At 35.9% G+C, this 15347-nt stretch overlaps 2 protein-coding genes and 1 pseudogene across 2 annotated transcripts; 2 read left to right on the top strand and 1 right to left on the bottom strand.

Moving 5' to 3' along the window:
• Nucleotides 1–2534: 2534 nt before the first annotated feature.
• Nucleotides 2535–3607, top strand: LOC125809390 (uncharacterized; annotated as a pseudogene).
• Nucleotides 3608–9431: 5824 nt separating this feature from the next.
• On the top strand, nt 9432–10331 carry LOC125809389 (uncharacterized). Its single transcript, XM_049489039.1, has one exon. It carries the CDS (start codon nt 9432–9434, stop codon nt 10329–10331), a length of 900 nt encoding a protein of 299 aa, XP_049344996.1.
• A 3487-nt stretch (nt 10332–13818) lies between these two features.
• On the bottom strand, nt 13819–15086 carry LOC125809350 (lipid droplet phospholipase 1-like). Its single transcript, XM_049489008.1, has one exon. It carries the CDS (start codon nt 14909–14911, stop codon nt 13826–13828), a length of 1086 nt encoding a protein of 361 aa, XP_049344965.1. The 5' UTR covers nt 14912–15086; the 3' UTR covers nt 13819–13825.
• Between the last annotated feature and the right edge of the window lie 261 nt (nt 15087–15347).

Below are 15347 nucleotides of genomic sequence, written 5' to 3'. Positions count from 1 at the left end.
ATTGTAATTAAAGGATGAAGTAGAGTTTTGGAAAATGTTCTCCTTAATTTTTAAAGGAAAGTCATTTTTCTTAAATTTGAAAAAAATAAGTTGATTTAGAAAACATTTTTCAAAAAATATTTTCCATCTTACCAAACACATCATGTGCAATTTTATATTTTATTGGAATAAAATTTGATCATTAAATATTATATTTTAGAATAGTTTTTATTTTTTTAATAGTGCCTTATACTTTTGTCAAGAAGTTTTATTTATTTGATAAAATTATATAAAGAATTAAAATAATTTTGATAATTTTAACAATGTATAAAAATTTCAAGTTTATGTACAACAAAAAACAAAATACAATTTAAAAAATTTAAATTACATGTTTCAAAACTTCAATTTGATTATATATCATAATTTCTATCTCAATTTGCCAAATTGATGAAGTTTTGGCAAGTTGAGCAACACTCTGTTTGTGTTGTTGGCTTGTTTAGTTTGAAAGGAGTCTTGCTAAAAGTTCTTCGACAAAATAGGAGTTACAATAAATTTCTCCAAATTGTTCTTCAAAAGCATTCCCAGATCTAACAATCAATCGGAGACAGAGGACTATGTCGAGCAGAGAACCCTCAATTGGAGGGGACTGCAATCGGCTGTACACGGCCTTAACTGGGTGCCACCGCCGGTTTGCGCCCGGCAGGGAGAGGGACTTAGCATGCCGCCATATAAACCGGTCGCTGGCAGAGTGTATGGTGGCCGTTATATGTCCGGCCGAATCGGACGCCGTCCGCAGTCTCTGCTCTAGTGGCGGCACCGCCCTCAAACGCCGACAGTGTCAGGAGGCGCAACTCTCCCTTTCCGTTTGCCTCTCTTCCCATCAGGACCCTTCCTGAATTGAAAAGAAGAATCGCAAAGCCCTTTTGATTTCTTCTCCTTCTTCTTGTAGGTGCAGTTTTCGTTATAATTTTCATTTTTCATGAATATATATCTTAGCAAATTTGTTCCAGAACAAAATTTAATGATTGTAAAAATATTGTGTGTTATATAAGTGGTTCAATATCTTTGTTTGCATAATTTATAAATAAAATAAAATCAAACCTGTATAATCTATTTTTCTATTTCAATATTGGTCTTTTCCTGAGATTTTGAGAGTCTTACTTCTCCTCCTTATGCTTTTGTTTGCACTCGTTACAACCATCTGTGACTTTGAAGTCTTTGTTCCACCAGAGGATGACAGAACATCTCCTTTTTCATTTGAATTGTCAGCCGGCCACATGGAGTTCCTCGGTTCATCTACTAGCCGGTATCAAAACTGAAACTTCGCTTGTACTATCTTTTTTTTCTTGTTGGGTCTTTACAGCATGTTAAATTTCTATTGAAGAATTATAATGAACACCCTTTTTTTGTGGCTATTACTTTATTATGACGTAACTTTTCATTAACGACTTCTGAAATGGAATATGTGGATGGGAGTGAGATAGAGAGAGTACACTGGCTGTTGGTGTAAGCTATTTGTATCTGCTTTTGGTAGATGCAAAACTAGCTCTCAACCTCAACCTCTGCATACGCAAAACTTGATCTATATAGGCAGTGCTGTATTCAAACATCAATTTGAAGCAGTCTTGTGGATTTTCCGCCTACAAATCAAAGATAAACACTATCCTTGTTGTAGTATTTTGGTTTTTCCCCATAAAATAGTTAAAGTAAATTTCCTACAAAGTTGCACATTCCATAGCATTCTCTTGATTCTATGATGATAAAATTTACCGTTCCAAAACGAAAAAAAGAGAACTTACCAATGAGATCATCAAGAGACCATCCTACTAGCTCGTAGTTAAAACCTATGTTGCGCTAACTCTTCATTTTGGTTGTCAAACCTGTCTCGACGCGACACTAGTGTGGGTGTGGATGCATGACAGAGAGAGAAGTAGGAATAAACTAGGGTTGAGGTCTTGTTGTTTCCATAGACATAATGGCAACTAGCGAGGAAGATGAAATAAAATATATAAGAGCAAACTACATAAATCCCACTACTTTATATTATAATTACTTAGAATCCCGGTAGATTTTTAAATTACTTGCTATGCCACTTTTTTTCAGTTGGATACGTGAATCAAAAGTGGTTAGATACGTGTATCTACCATAATTAAAGGGAAGAGATACATTATTCAATTAATTTGAATTGAATGTTGTAACTTAATTCCACAATTAAAGGATTAAAATATGGGATGTAACAAATCACGAATTAGGTGGATTAACTGATATCAAACTGTTACAACTTTCTGAAAAAGGACTAAATCGCATAGATTAACATATCTGACATTTTAAACTTCTTCTTCTTCGCTTCATTCCCTTGAATACTGAATTTTCAAAGTTATTTTGTTCGAATGGCGAATATAACCATATTGTTACGACATTTGGGATCGTGGATCTCTGAAAGCGATTACACAAATTATAGAATTGATGGAATACTATTGAGAGAGAATGCAACCTACAATGATCTAGTCAATGGTATTTCAACACAACTAGGGATCGATTGTTCACGCAAAAGAATGGAGATAAGATACATGATGGAAGGCAATGTAACTCCAATGGAAATTCGAAATGAGATGGGCATGAGGTTATTTATGGAATTGAAAAGACGTCAATCCAATTGTGGTTTGTATCCATTATGCATAACAACGGAAGAGCAAAATTTTGGATGCAACAACAATGGTGAAATATCTTTTGACCAAGATACATCCATGGTTGAAGTTGGAGGTGACGTTGGGACTGTATCTGCAGCAGCTCTTGTAGATAATCATAGTGTAAATGCGTTATGGATAGTAATTCGAATCATGTTATTTGTGATCGTAGCCACAAAGTAGTTAAAATCAAGCAGTTGTACAAGGACAAGAGTACTATTGTGGCTGTAATGCAAAAATATGCTATAGACAATCAATTTCAATTCAAGGTTTTAAGATCAGACAAGAAGAGGTTAGTCATATTTGTTGGATACATGATGCGTACGTTTTTTGTGTATTATAGAAGCATGAAAAAATGTGTCATAGGTTGGTGTATCTTGAAAATATATTGTATATCTCATTATTAAGAGATTACATATCTAATGTTGAAAAGTAATAAATGTTTCTGTAACATGTATATTTTATAGTGTTTATCTCGGACAAATGAAATGTATCTCGGAGAGATAATGTAGACATCATTGTTAAAGTAAAAAGATCTATTGTTGAAGAGTAATAAAGGTTTTTGTAGCATTAATATTGTGTTGCACATGTGTCTTAGATAATAAAGTAGTATAGATACATGCAAAAAATTTCATGATTTATAGTGCGTATCTCGGACAAATGAAGTGTATCTTTATATATAATTTAGTGTATTGTTAAGTTCATTAAGATGTAATACATTTGGAAATATTACTAGATACAACAATATCTAGTTGGAATAACTTTAAAAGATATATGACAGATACATAACAAATACAATACAAGATACATACCACATACAAATACTTTATTCAAAAAAAGTTCGACTTTATATTTAATGGGCATTACCAGGAACATATACTTACTTTGTTGCCTTCATTACTGAAAATGCTTTCCATGATGGTGTTGAATTTAGGTTGTGAATTAACAACACGCCAGTTCAGAATTCTTGGAACTAAGTTATCATGACGAACAACTAATGTTGTTGGGAGTTGCATGCAACACTCATAAATCCATACTTGTAGAGCAAATGGCATTCCCCGAAGGCGATACAATTTCTTAGTAAAGTTCATTGTGCGCCTATATGATTTCATCAAGGATTTGAATGACAACTTTCCCATGGAAACTGTTCGTATGTACCATTATCAACTATCACAAAGTCTCTTATAGGAATGGGAACATCATTCTGTTGGGAAAAGATAAAATTGTGGATGAAGTACAATATCGAAACCTTGACGGCGTCTTCATCGCTACTCTCCCATCTCTTGTCATCAAAACACTTGATAAGGTGTTCCTTCTTAACATTTTTACCGCCATAGAAATAGTCAACTAGGAGCCTATTATTAGAAGTAGCATCAACCGCGAAGTCTTCTTCATTTCCGTTACACTTGAGCCCGGTAATCAGAGCAAACTCAACAATAGTGAAACAAAGGTTAGATCCATTTGCACGTAGCCAAAATTCATCTTTATTTTCTTGATCAATTTCAAGTGTCATCAGGCAACGGTGTAATTGTGCTTGAAATGTGCAATTTGAAATATCCAAATACAACGATCCAATTAAATGGGCAAACATGTTTTGGTATGTATTTGGATATTTCAAATTGCACATTTCGAGCACAATTACACCGTTGCCTGATGACACTTGAAAATGATCAAGAAAATAAAGATGAATTTTGGCTACGTGCAAATGGATCTAACCTACGTTTCACTATTGAGTTTGCTCTGATTACCGGGCTCAAGTGTAACGGTAATGAAGAAGACTTCGCGGCTGATGTTGCTTCTAATAATAGGCTCCTAGTTGACTATTTCTATGGCGGTAAAAATGTTAAGAAGGAACACCTTATCAAGTGTTTTGATGACAAGAGGTGGGGGAAAAACGATGAAGACGCCGTCAAGATTTCGATATTGTACTTCATCCACAATTTTATCTTTTCCCAACAGAATGATGTTCCCATTCCGATAAGAGACTTTGTGATAGTTGATAATGGTACATACGAACAGTTTCCATGGGGAAAGTTGTCATTCAAATCCTTGATGAAATCATATAGGTGCACAATGAACTTTACTAAGAAATTGTATCGCCTTCGGGGAATGTCGTATGCTCTACAAGTATGGATTTATGAGTGTTGCATGCAACTCCTACCAACATTAGTTGTTCGTCATGATAACTTAGTTTCAAGAATTCTGAACTGGCGTGTTGTTGATTCGCAGCCTAAATTCAACACCATCATGGAAAGCATTTTCAGTAACGAAGGCATCAGAGTAAGTAGTACATGTTCCTGGTAATGCCCATTAATTATGAAGTCAAACTTTTTTTAAATGACGTATTTGTATCTGGTATGTATTGTATCTGTCATATATCTTTTAAAGTTATTTCAACTAGATATTGTTGTATCTAGTAATATTTCTAGATGTATGTGTCATATTACATCTTAATGAACTTAACAATAAACTAAATTATATATAAAGATACACTTCATTTTCCGAGATACGCACTATAAATCATGAAAATATTTGCATGTATCTATACTACTTTATTATCTAAGACACATGTGCAACACAATATTAATGCTACAAACACCTTTATTACTCTTCAACAATAGATCTTTTTACTTTAACAATGATGTCTACATTATCTCTCCGAGATACACTTCATTTGTCCAAGATATACATGTTACAGAAACATTCATTACTTTTCAACATTAGATTTGTAATCTCTTAATAATGAGATATACAATATTTTTTTCAAGATACACTAACCTATGACACATTTTTTCATGCTTCTATAATACACAAAAAACGTACACATCATGTATCCAACAAATATGACTAACCTCTACTTGTTTGATCTTAAAACCTTGAATTGAAATCGATTGTCAATAGCATTTTTTTGCATTACAGCCACAATAGTACTCTTGTCCTTGTACAACTGCTTGATTTTAACTACTTTGTGGCTACGATCACAAATAACATGATTCGAATTACTATCCATAACGCATTTACACTACGATTATCTACAAGAGCTGCTACAGATACAGTCCCAACTTCAACCATGGATGTATCTTGGTCAAAAGATATTTCACCATTGTTGCTGCATCCAAAATTTTGCTCTTCCGTTGTTATGCATAATGGATACAAACCACAATTGGATTGACATCTTTTCAATTTCATAAAAAACCTCATACCCATCTCATTTCGAATTTCCATTGGAGTTACATTGTCTTCCATCATGTATCTTATCTACATTCTTTCGCATGAACAATCGATCCCTTGTTGTGTTGAAATACCATCGACTAGATCATTGTAGGTTGCATTCTCTCGCAATAGTATTCTATAATTTGCGTAATCGCTTTCAGATATCCACGAACCCGAATGTCATAACAATATGGTTATATTTGCCATTCGAACAAAATAACTTTGAAAATTCAGTATTCAAGGGAATAAAGCGAAAAAGAAGAAGTTTAAAATGCCAGATCTGTTACTCTATCCAATTTAGTCCTTTTTTCAAAAAGCCGTAACAGTTTGATATCAATTAATCCACCTAATTCGTGGTTTGTTACATCCCATATTTTAATTGTGGAATTAAGTTACAACATTCAATTCAAATTAATTAAATAATGTATCTCTTCCCTTTAATTATGGTAGATACACGTATCTAACCACTTTTGATTCATGTATCCGACTAAAAAAAAGTGGCATAGCAAGTAATTTAAAAATCTACCGGGATTCTAAGTAATTATAATATAAAATAGTGGGATTTATGTAGTTTGCTCATGATATTTTACCTTTTATGGGCTTACTCTTTTGTATAATCAATGTTGTGGACTTTGCTGGACTATTGTGTAGTGTAAAAATCCCTTAATGACTTGGACAACAAATCTTAATATTATCATTTACACATAATTTTTTTAGTTTTATAATTGGTTAGGAGACCCAGTGTAGTCCCATAAAGTGGGGTCTAGGGAGGGTAGAGTGTATGCAGACCTTAACTCTTCCTCAGAAGTAGAGAGGATTCTTCCGATAAACCCTTCGGCTCAAGAAGATGGTCCAAAACAATCCCGAAAAAAGAAGTAACTACACAAACAAGGTTTCTTAGCCTTACGTCTCCCTTCCCAGAAGTCTCAGGAAGGCGCCACATAACAGATTGGAAGTTGCAAAATTGTAAGCTAGTAAAATTAAGATAATAGAAATTGTTGAAATTGGGACTACAATTTCCCAAAATCAGAGTACTTGATGATCCTCCAATGATGTAGGTTGAAAAGTCTTGCACATGACCTAGAGACTTGTTATTTGATTGTTAAGTTTGATACAGTCAGTTATCATCATAAGAAAGAGTTTTATCTTCAATTAATTACATAAAAATGAATCATGTAGCACAATACCGATTCATCAATACTTGAACTATGGTTAGTTTGTTACATAAACATGTTGTCTTTGATCCATAGCGAATGATGCCATCACTGATTGTTTCTAAAAGATTAAAACTCAATTCTTATATTTGTATAATGTGTTCCAATGACTCCTCATTTAATTCAAATACATACTGAGAGCTCATATTTGCTCTGTTTTGTTTAGTTATTGTTGGTTTACTCTGATCTTTTGTTCTACTTTGGTTGTCCAAGACATGAAAGATATCGAGTGGGAGGAAAATTAGGGGATCCTTGCCTGGATTTTCCCTACCTACATTTTGAGTTTTCTTTTTAACTGGAGTATTACCTTAAGAGGTATGGAATCAAGGACTTTCTGGAGTAGTATTTTTGTATGGTTGGTTTTCTGATATTGCATGTGTGATTTATATTCCTTCTGCTGCATATATACATATAATCACAGTTTGGCTTTAAAGTTTATGTAGTCAGAGCTTATATTCCTTGTACTAGCAGATGAATGCTAAGCTGATAGGATCCTTTTGTGCTTGTTAATGGATCTATGAACTCTTTTTATGAGGTTTAGTATTGATGATTTTAGTCTCTTCAGGCTTGTGTTTGAACTCTTTGAATGATCTGATAAGCGATAGCATTTATATTCTGATATAGGTATTATGCTGACCATGACCAACTACTCCTGGAACAAGGAATTGTTACTCTCCTAATATCTTTTTCTTTGATTTTATTATTACCCGTCGTTATCTTTGCTTCGGTTATCATGTTATTTGTTGTTGCTACTGATCTCTTCCCCAATGTATTTCCATACCTGATTTTGATATATTTTGCTTGAGTTGAGGGTCTATTAGAAACAACCTCTCTACCTTCCCAGGGTAGGGGCAAGATTGCGTACACACTACCCTTCCCAGACCGCACTTGTGGGATTACACTGGGTATGTTGTTGTTGTTGTTTGTTGGTTTATTCATTGGCGTATGTTAACTTGTGGTTACTGCCCCTGTGGAATTACAAACCTTGAAACCACTGCATTTTTAATCCTGAATCTGACATTGTCTCTCTATATATCTTTATTGATTGGTAATTTGGTATATAGATAGAAGAAACATGTCCACGTGTTCAAGCTACTCTGGTTACCGGGAAGAATCAAATTAATTCTAACAGATCATAATTGATACTCAATATAATTTACACAGTAGTTGTTAAAAGTTAAAACATGAAAACTCGATTTCTATATTCATATAAGGTGTTCCAATGATTTCTCATTTTTTTTTAAAAAATATTTAGTGAGAATCCATACATGTTATTTGGTTTTGTTATTGTTGTATGTCAACTCACTGTCCTACTAATGATTGATGATAACTGATTCGTTTTCAGGAGTGAATAATCCTTCTAGAGTTAATCCTAGAATCTGTACAGATGGAAATAGTTTTGGATGATTTTGCATCCTTGGTGTTAAACAACACGAAACTTGATTGTGCTGCTGAAATAGCTAATGAAGTGGCCCACGTTGCTGGACAGATTATTTGAAAATTTTGTTCTAGTCGAGTGAGATATGTATTCAGGGAAAAGAATGGGGATGGTCCAGTCACATGCATTGACATAGAAGCAGAAGAAGCTATGGTTTCCCTAAGCACCAATGTTTTCCCTTCCCACTCCATTTATGCTGAGGAGATCAACCCGGCGCAATCGTGACAATGTTCTTCTTCCGGATCTTTTTATCTGGGTTTTGGATCCCATTGATGGAACTTCAAGCTTTGTGGGGAAAGATATGTGCATTTGAAATACTAGTTGCTTTAGGCTATAATGGAAGTCCAATACTCAGTTGCATTGACTAACCAATTTTGAAACTCAGATGGATGGACATTAGGGGAAGAAACACCACTGTTAACAGCCAATAAATGGCCACAATGGATTGTAATGACATGCCAAAAGCTCGTGTCTCTCTCAAGGGACTGATGAAGGTTGTTGTTTTTGTATGTGATGCTAAGTGCTGTCATGTTAGTACTTTTGTCTTGATATTTTTGGTATAACTTTTGAATTAATTTTAATACAAAGTTCTAGAATGTAGAAGATATTGTAATATGTGGTGGAGCTTTATTTAAGCACAATAGGGAGACAGTTTTCAGGATATAAGGGATTTGACATCACCTTATGTATCTATATATGTGTAAGCTTTTGCTGAATGAAAAGATCTGCTCCTTTTCTCCAAATTATCTCTCTATTATCATATTTGTCTTCTCTTTCTCTCCTTCAATTGGCATCAGAGCTAAATTGATCTTTTAGGGACTGTTTTGAGAGAGAAAAACACGGCAAGATCACCTACCAAGTTTAACTTGTCCAAGTTTTTTTTGTTCAGTTTCCTTTCACATGGCCTCTAGCAGCTCTCCTCTTTCACCCCCTATCTTTAATGATGAGAACTACCAAGTTTGGGCAGTGAAGATGAAAACATACTTGAAGGGTATTGGATTATGGAAGTATGTTGAGGAAGACAATGCTCCAGAACCTTTGAGAGCAAACCCAACTCTTCAGCAGATCAGAAGTCATGAAGAAGAGATCGTAAAAGGTCCAAAAGCCCTGTCTTTCATTCACGCAGCTGTCTCAGATTCAATTTTTACCAGGATCATGACATGTGAATTTGCCAAAGAAGCTTGGGATATGCTGAAGCAAGAATTCCAAGGGAGTGATAGGACGAGGCAAATGCAAATATTGAATCTAAGAAAAGAATTTGAGATGTTTAGAATGAAAGAGACCGAAAAGGTGAAAGATTATATTGATAGAATCATGAAAGGGGAAAAAGTAGAAGAGCAGAGGATTGTTGAGAAGGTGATGGTGACACTTCCAGAAAAGTTTGAAGCAAAAATTTCCTCAATTGAAGATACTTGGGATATGTCTCGTGTCACATTGAATGAACTATCCAACGCTCTTCTAGCAGTGAAAAAAAGGAAAGCTTTTAGAGAGGAAGAGAGTACAAGTGAAATCGCTCTTGTGGCTGCTCAAAGATCTAAAGCTCAGTTGGATGGTGAACCAAAAAGGCAACAAAATGGAAGATATGGTAAGGAGAAGAAGGAGCAATCTAACAACCGAGGGAGATATAGAAGATCCAAGTATCCACCTTGTCCCTATTGGAAAAAGACCAATCATACAGACAAGGTTTGTTGGTACAGACCTGGAGTTCAATGCAAGTTGTGCAAACAGTTTGGTCATGAGGATAAGGTGTGCAAAATAAATCAAAACCAGCCAGCTCAAGCTCAAGCCCAGCCAGCTTAAGTTACTGAAAATGTTGAAGATCCTGAAGATAAGTTGTTTGCTGCTTCTATTGCTGGAGAATGCAATGTAGCAACTCAAGATCATGATGTGTGGCTTGTTGATAGTGGATGCACACATCACATGACAGCTAAGTTGAACATTTTTGAATGGCTGGACAAAAATTATTTCTCCAAAGTCAGACTTGGAGATGGCAGACTTGTAGATGCAAAGGGCAAAGGGCAAAGGAGCAGTTGTTGTTCAAACTCCCTCAGGTATGAAGATTATATCTGATGTATTATTTGTTCCTGAAATTAGCCAAAGTCTTCTCAGTGTTGGCCAATTGCTTGATAAAAATTATGCCATGTTATTTAAAGATAAAACATGTGAAATCATGGATCCAACTGGTATAAAATTGCTCTCAGTCAAAATGAACAACAAAAGTTTCCCTCTTGATTGGAAACATACTGACATTGGAGCTTATGTCAGCATTCAAGATGAAACTTATGTCTGGCATAAGAGGCTTGGTCACATCAATTTTCAATCTTTAAAATTGATGCAAAATAAGGATCTTGTGTGGGGTTTGTCAAATTGGGAAGCTAAGTCAATCACCATTTCCTATTAATCAAGCCTGGAGAGCTACTGAAAAGCTCCAACTAATACACACTGATGTGTGTGGACCTATGAGCACTCCTTCTTATAAAGGCAACAAATATTTTCTTTTATTCATTGATGACCTTACGAGGTTTTGTTGGGTTTACTTTCTGAAACATAAATCTGAATTATTTGTTGCGTTTCAAAGGTTTAAAGCAACTGTTGAAAACCAATGTGGCTCTTTGATAAAAATCTTAAGGTCTGATAATGGGACCGAGTTCATTTCCAATCAATTCAAGGATTTTCTTCAGAAAGCAGGAATTCATCATCAACTTACAGTCACTTACACACCACAACAAAACAGTGTAAGTGAAAGAAAAAATAGGTCCATTATGAATATGGGTCGGTGTCTTCTGTTTGAGAAAGGTCTGCCTAAAGTGCTATGGGCTGAAGCTGTAAATACTGTTGTCTATCTACAAAATAGATTGCCGACGAGAGCAGTTGAAAGAAAGACTCCATACGAAGCATGGATTGGAACCAAGCCATCAGTTGCTCATCTTAAAGTATTTGGCTGTATCTGTTACTCTTATATTCCTGACGTTAAAAGGGATAAACTTGATCAAAGAGCTGAAGTTGGAATATTTGTGGGATACAACAGCACTTCTAAAGGATATAGGATTTTAAATCCTATTTCACAACAAATCTATGTAAGTAGAAGTGTTAAATTTGATGAGGATGTTGCATGGGACTGGAAGAAGATGGTTGTTTCTTCTTTCCAGATCACTAATCAAGAACAAAGTGCCCAAGAAGAAGAGTTGATTCCAGAGGAAGAGGAGGACTCTGATGATTTTGCAGTAAGAGGTACTAGATCCATTGGAGATATATATAGCAGATGCAATGTCGCTATGTTGGAGCCAACAAATGTAGACAATGCATTGCAAATTCCTGAATGGAGGGCAGCCATGGAGGAGGAGCTCAATATGATTAACAAGAATAATACATGGGTACTTGTACCTAGACCTCTTGACAAGCAGGCTCTTGGAACTAAATGGGTGTTCAAGATTAAACTGAATTCAGATGGCACACTCAACAAGTACAAAGCAAGGCTGGTTGTAAAGGGGTATGCGCAACAACATGGAATTGATTTTCATGAAACCTTTGCACCAGTTGCAAGGTTTGATACCATTAGATTGCTACTTGCAGTTGCAGCACACCAAGGTTGGCAAGTATTTCAATTGGATGTTAAGTCCGCCTTCCTTAATGGGTACCTTGAAGAGAAAATTTATGTAGAGTAGCCTAAAGGTTTTACAGGAGCAAGAGACCAGGTATATTTGTTAAGAAAAGCTCTTTATGGCTTGAAACAGGCACCTAGGGCCTGGTATGCTCGGATCGATAGCTACTTACTGAATTTGGGGTTTAAGAGAAGCTGCAATGAAGCAACTCTGTATATTAGACTTCAAAATGATTTTCTCTCTATGTTGATGATCTGTTGGTGACTGGCAGCAGCACACAGACTATCAAAGACTTCAGGGAGCAAATGAAGAAGGTCTTTGAAATGAATGATCTGGGAAAAATGACTTATTTCTTGGGAATGGAGGTTAATCAATCTTCTCAAGGAATCTTTGTTTCTCAGAAGAAATATGCTACCGAAATATTGAAGAATTTTTGTCTTGACAAATGCAAACCAGTAAGTACGCCTGCAGTTCAAGGAGAGAAACTAATGAAGGAGGATGAGTCTGGTTTGGTCAATGCTTCAATTTATAGAAGTTTGATTGGTTCCCTGTTGTATTTATCAGCCACGAGGCCTGATATTATGTACGCAACAAGTGTGCTATCAAGGTTTATGCATTTACCAACTGAAACTCACCTCAGAGCAGCCAAAAGAATTTTGAGGTACATTCGAGGCACCATTGATTATGGTGTGTTTTATAAAAGAACCACATCTATGAAATTGTTGGGTTTACTGATAGTGACTGGGCTGGGTCGCAAGACGACATGAAAAGCACTTCAGGATATTGTTTCACTCTCGGATCAGGTGTCATTTGCTGGTGCACAAAGAAGCAAGGGTCCGTGGCTCAATCAACAGCTGAAGCAGAGTACGTTGCTGCCTCCGGTGCTGTTAATCAAGCTCTATGGTTGAGAAAAATCTTGATTGACTTGGGTTTCATCCAAGCAAAGCAACTGAAGTCCTTTGTGATAACAAATCTGTTGTTGCCATGGTAAAGAATCCAGTCTTTCATGGAAAGACTAAACACATTAAAATCAAATACCATTCCATTTGAGAAGCTGAAAGGGAAAATGAAGTTCATATTTTGTATTGTTGTGGTGAAGATCAACTAGCTGATATTTTTACCAAGGCACTGCAGAAACAAAGATTTGAGCTTCTTAGAGCTAAGCTTGGAGTATTCAACAACACTTGCATCAAGGAGGAGTGATGAAGGTTGTTGTTTTTGTATGTGATGCTAAGTGTTGTCATGTTAGTACTTTTGTCTTGATAATTTTGGTATAACTTTTGAATAAATTTTAATACAAAGTTCTAGAATGTAGAAGATATTGTAATATGAGGTGGAGCTTTATTTAAGCACAATAGGGAGACAGTTTCCAGGATTTAAGGGATTTGACACCACCTTATGTATCTATATATGTGTAAGCTTTTGCTGAATGAAAAGATCTGCTCCTTTTCTCCAAATTATATCTCTATTATCATATTTGTCTTCTCTTTCTCTCCTTCAGGGACAAAACTACAATGATGATGTGAAGCACGCATATGATTGTATCTCATTAAAGGTGACTAAGTTCTTTAGTTGTATTTTTTTTTCTTACAAAAACTTGTCAGAATTACATTGCCTCAGAAGAATCAAGCTTTTCTAACTGTTGTATCAATTCATTTCTGAACTATATCAGTTGTTTCACAACCGCATAAGCTACAAACTAGCAGTAATAAATAAGGGGCGTTCCTGTTGCTTCTCTTGTTGCTTTATGTGGTCCGCCACATGAGTAATTACTCCAGCTCCAGCATTGTGAAACCATTCATTCTTTACATGGATATTGTTATGAGCTAAGAAAGGCCAAAATGCTGAGTGAAAGCTAACATCAACTTTCTTCCAACTGACCTGCTGTAAGCCACGTATCATTTCCTCTTCCATAATTTCATGGTATTCCAATGTGTTCTGCATGCTAGGTGCATTTTGGGCTGCCTCTTTTGCTTTGGCTGCCTCAGGAGGGAAATGAGGACCTTCAGATGGAACAGCCGGACAGTACTCCATATCTACAACATGCTTGTAGCCGTCCAAAGATCGCCGAGGAGGCTTGCAAAGTTCTGTCTCCCTTCTTATAGAGGATGTACGCCAACCAACCATATGGTCATAAGATACATTAGCATAAAGCACCCGGCATTTGAAAGCACTAAGGGCTGATATGAAGTTACCATCATCACTATCGGATGCCATTCTAAGTAGAAGAGGTGGTTTGTTGGGTTTGCCATCTGTAAGAAAGAGCTGTCTACCAGTTTGACCAACCACAAAGGAAGCAATTGGTGCTGCAAGTTTCTCTAAGATAGGAACTCCAAATAGAAATGGAAGCTGTTTTTTCCCTCTGACACCAAGATGTGGTGTTGCCAAGGTGATAAAATTGATTGGTTCCAGCCCAGCAATTAATCCTTTCTGCTTGATGTTTGTAGTAGCTGAAGCAGCAACCAGATCATCACTATAAAGAAGAGCAAGTGCATATCTTGCAATCAATCCACCAAGAGAATGAGCTAAAAAGGAGATCTTCTTTAAGGTATGTTCTCTCCTCTTTACAACCAGCATGACTTCATTTGCTAGCCTCTTTCCCGCTCCATCAATCCCAGTGAAGGTTTTAGTGAAAGTGTTACACGAACTTGCATACATCACAAAGTTTCTTCCCAACCGCGTTTTTAGCTCTGCTTGTGCATACGTCCAATCACTTGGGCTTGCCAAGATGCCATGAACAAGAACAATAAGATGTTCAGGGTCATCCTCCACGTCCATTGGCGACAAAAAGCTGAAAAAATCCCAATTAAAGCCCTAGAATATAGTCAAAAGATATCGAAGAACAGTAAGATAAGGAAGATTGAAATGACGAATAATGATGAGAAGTTGGAGGCAATGATGCGATAAATATATAGCAATGACTGAATTTGTGGTTTGTTATGTCAGCATTTCCCCCATTCTTTTCATAATATAGTATTATCCATTTATCCTCCATGTCCATGCCCATGCCCATGTCCTGGCTTCTTATCAATATGGATATTTTAAAGGATGGAATGGATCCACCATTATTGGGAGATTTCTACTCCCTTCTTTTTGGGGGGCAGCTGACTTTTATATTCCCTAGTTTATTGAGATGTGCATATATGTATACTATATTGACACACAATGTCACTTACTGAAATGTGTTTTTTACCCTAATAAATAAATTTTATGT

This window comes from Solanum verrucosum, unplaced genomic scaffold (genome assembly GCF_900185275.1).
Source record: "Solanum verrucosum unplaced genomic scaffold, falcon-dt-bn FXZP01000062.1, whole genome shotgun sequence".
In the NCBI taxonomy this organism is placed as follows: domain Eukaryota; kingdom Viridiplantae; phylum Streptophyta; class Magnoliopsida; order Solanales; family Solanaceae; genus Solanum; species Solanum verrucosum.
The sequence above is the reverse complement of the archived record's forward strand: the minus strand, read 5'-3'. Positions and strand labels throughout refer to the sequence as shown.

Bases quoted from the DNA above. Each gene is read 5' to 3' on its own strand.
- LOC125809389 (XM_049489039.1), top strand. From the start codon at position 9,432: ATGGCCTCTAGCAGCTCTCCTCTTTCACCCCCTATCTTTAATGATGAG.
- LOC125809350 (XM_049489008.1), bottom strand. From the start codon at position 14,911: ATGGACGTGGAGGATGACCCTGAACATCTTATTGTTCTTGTTCATGGC.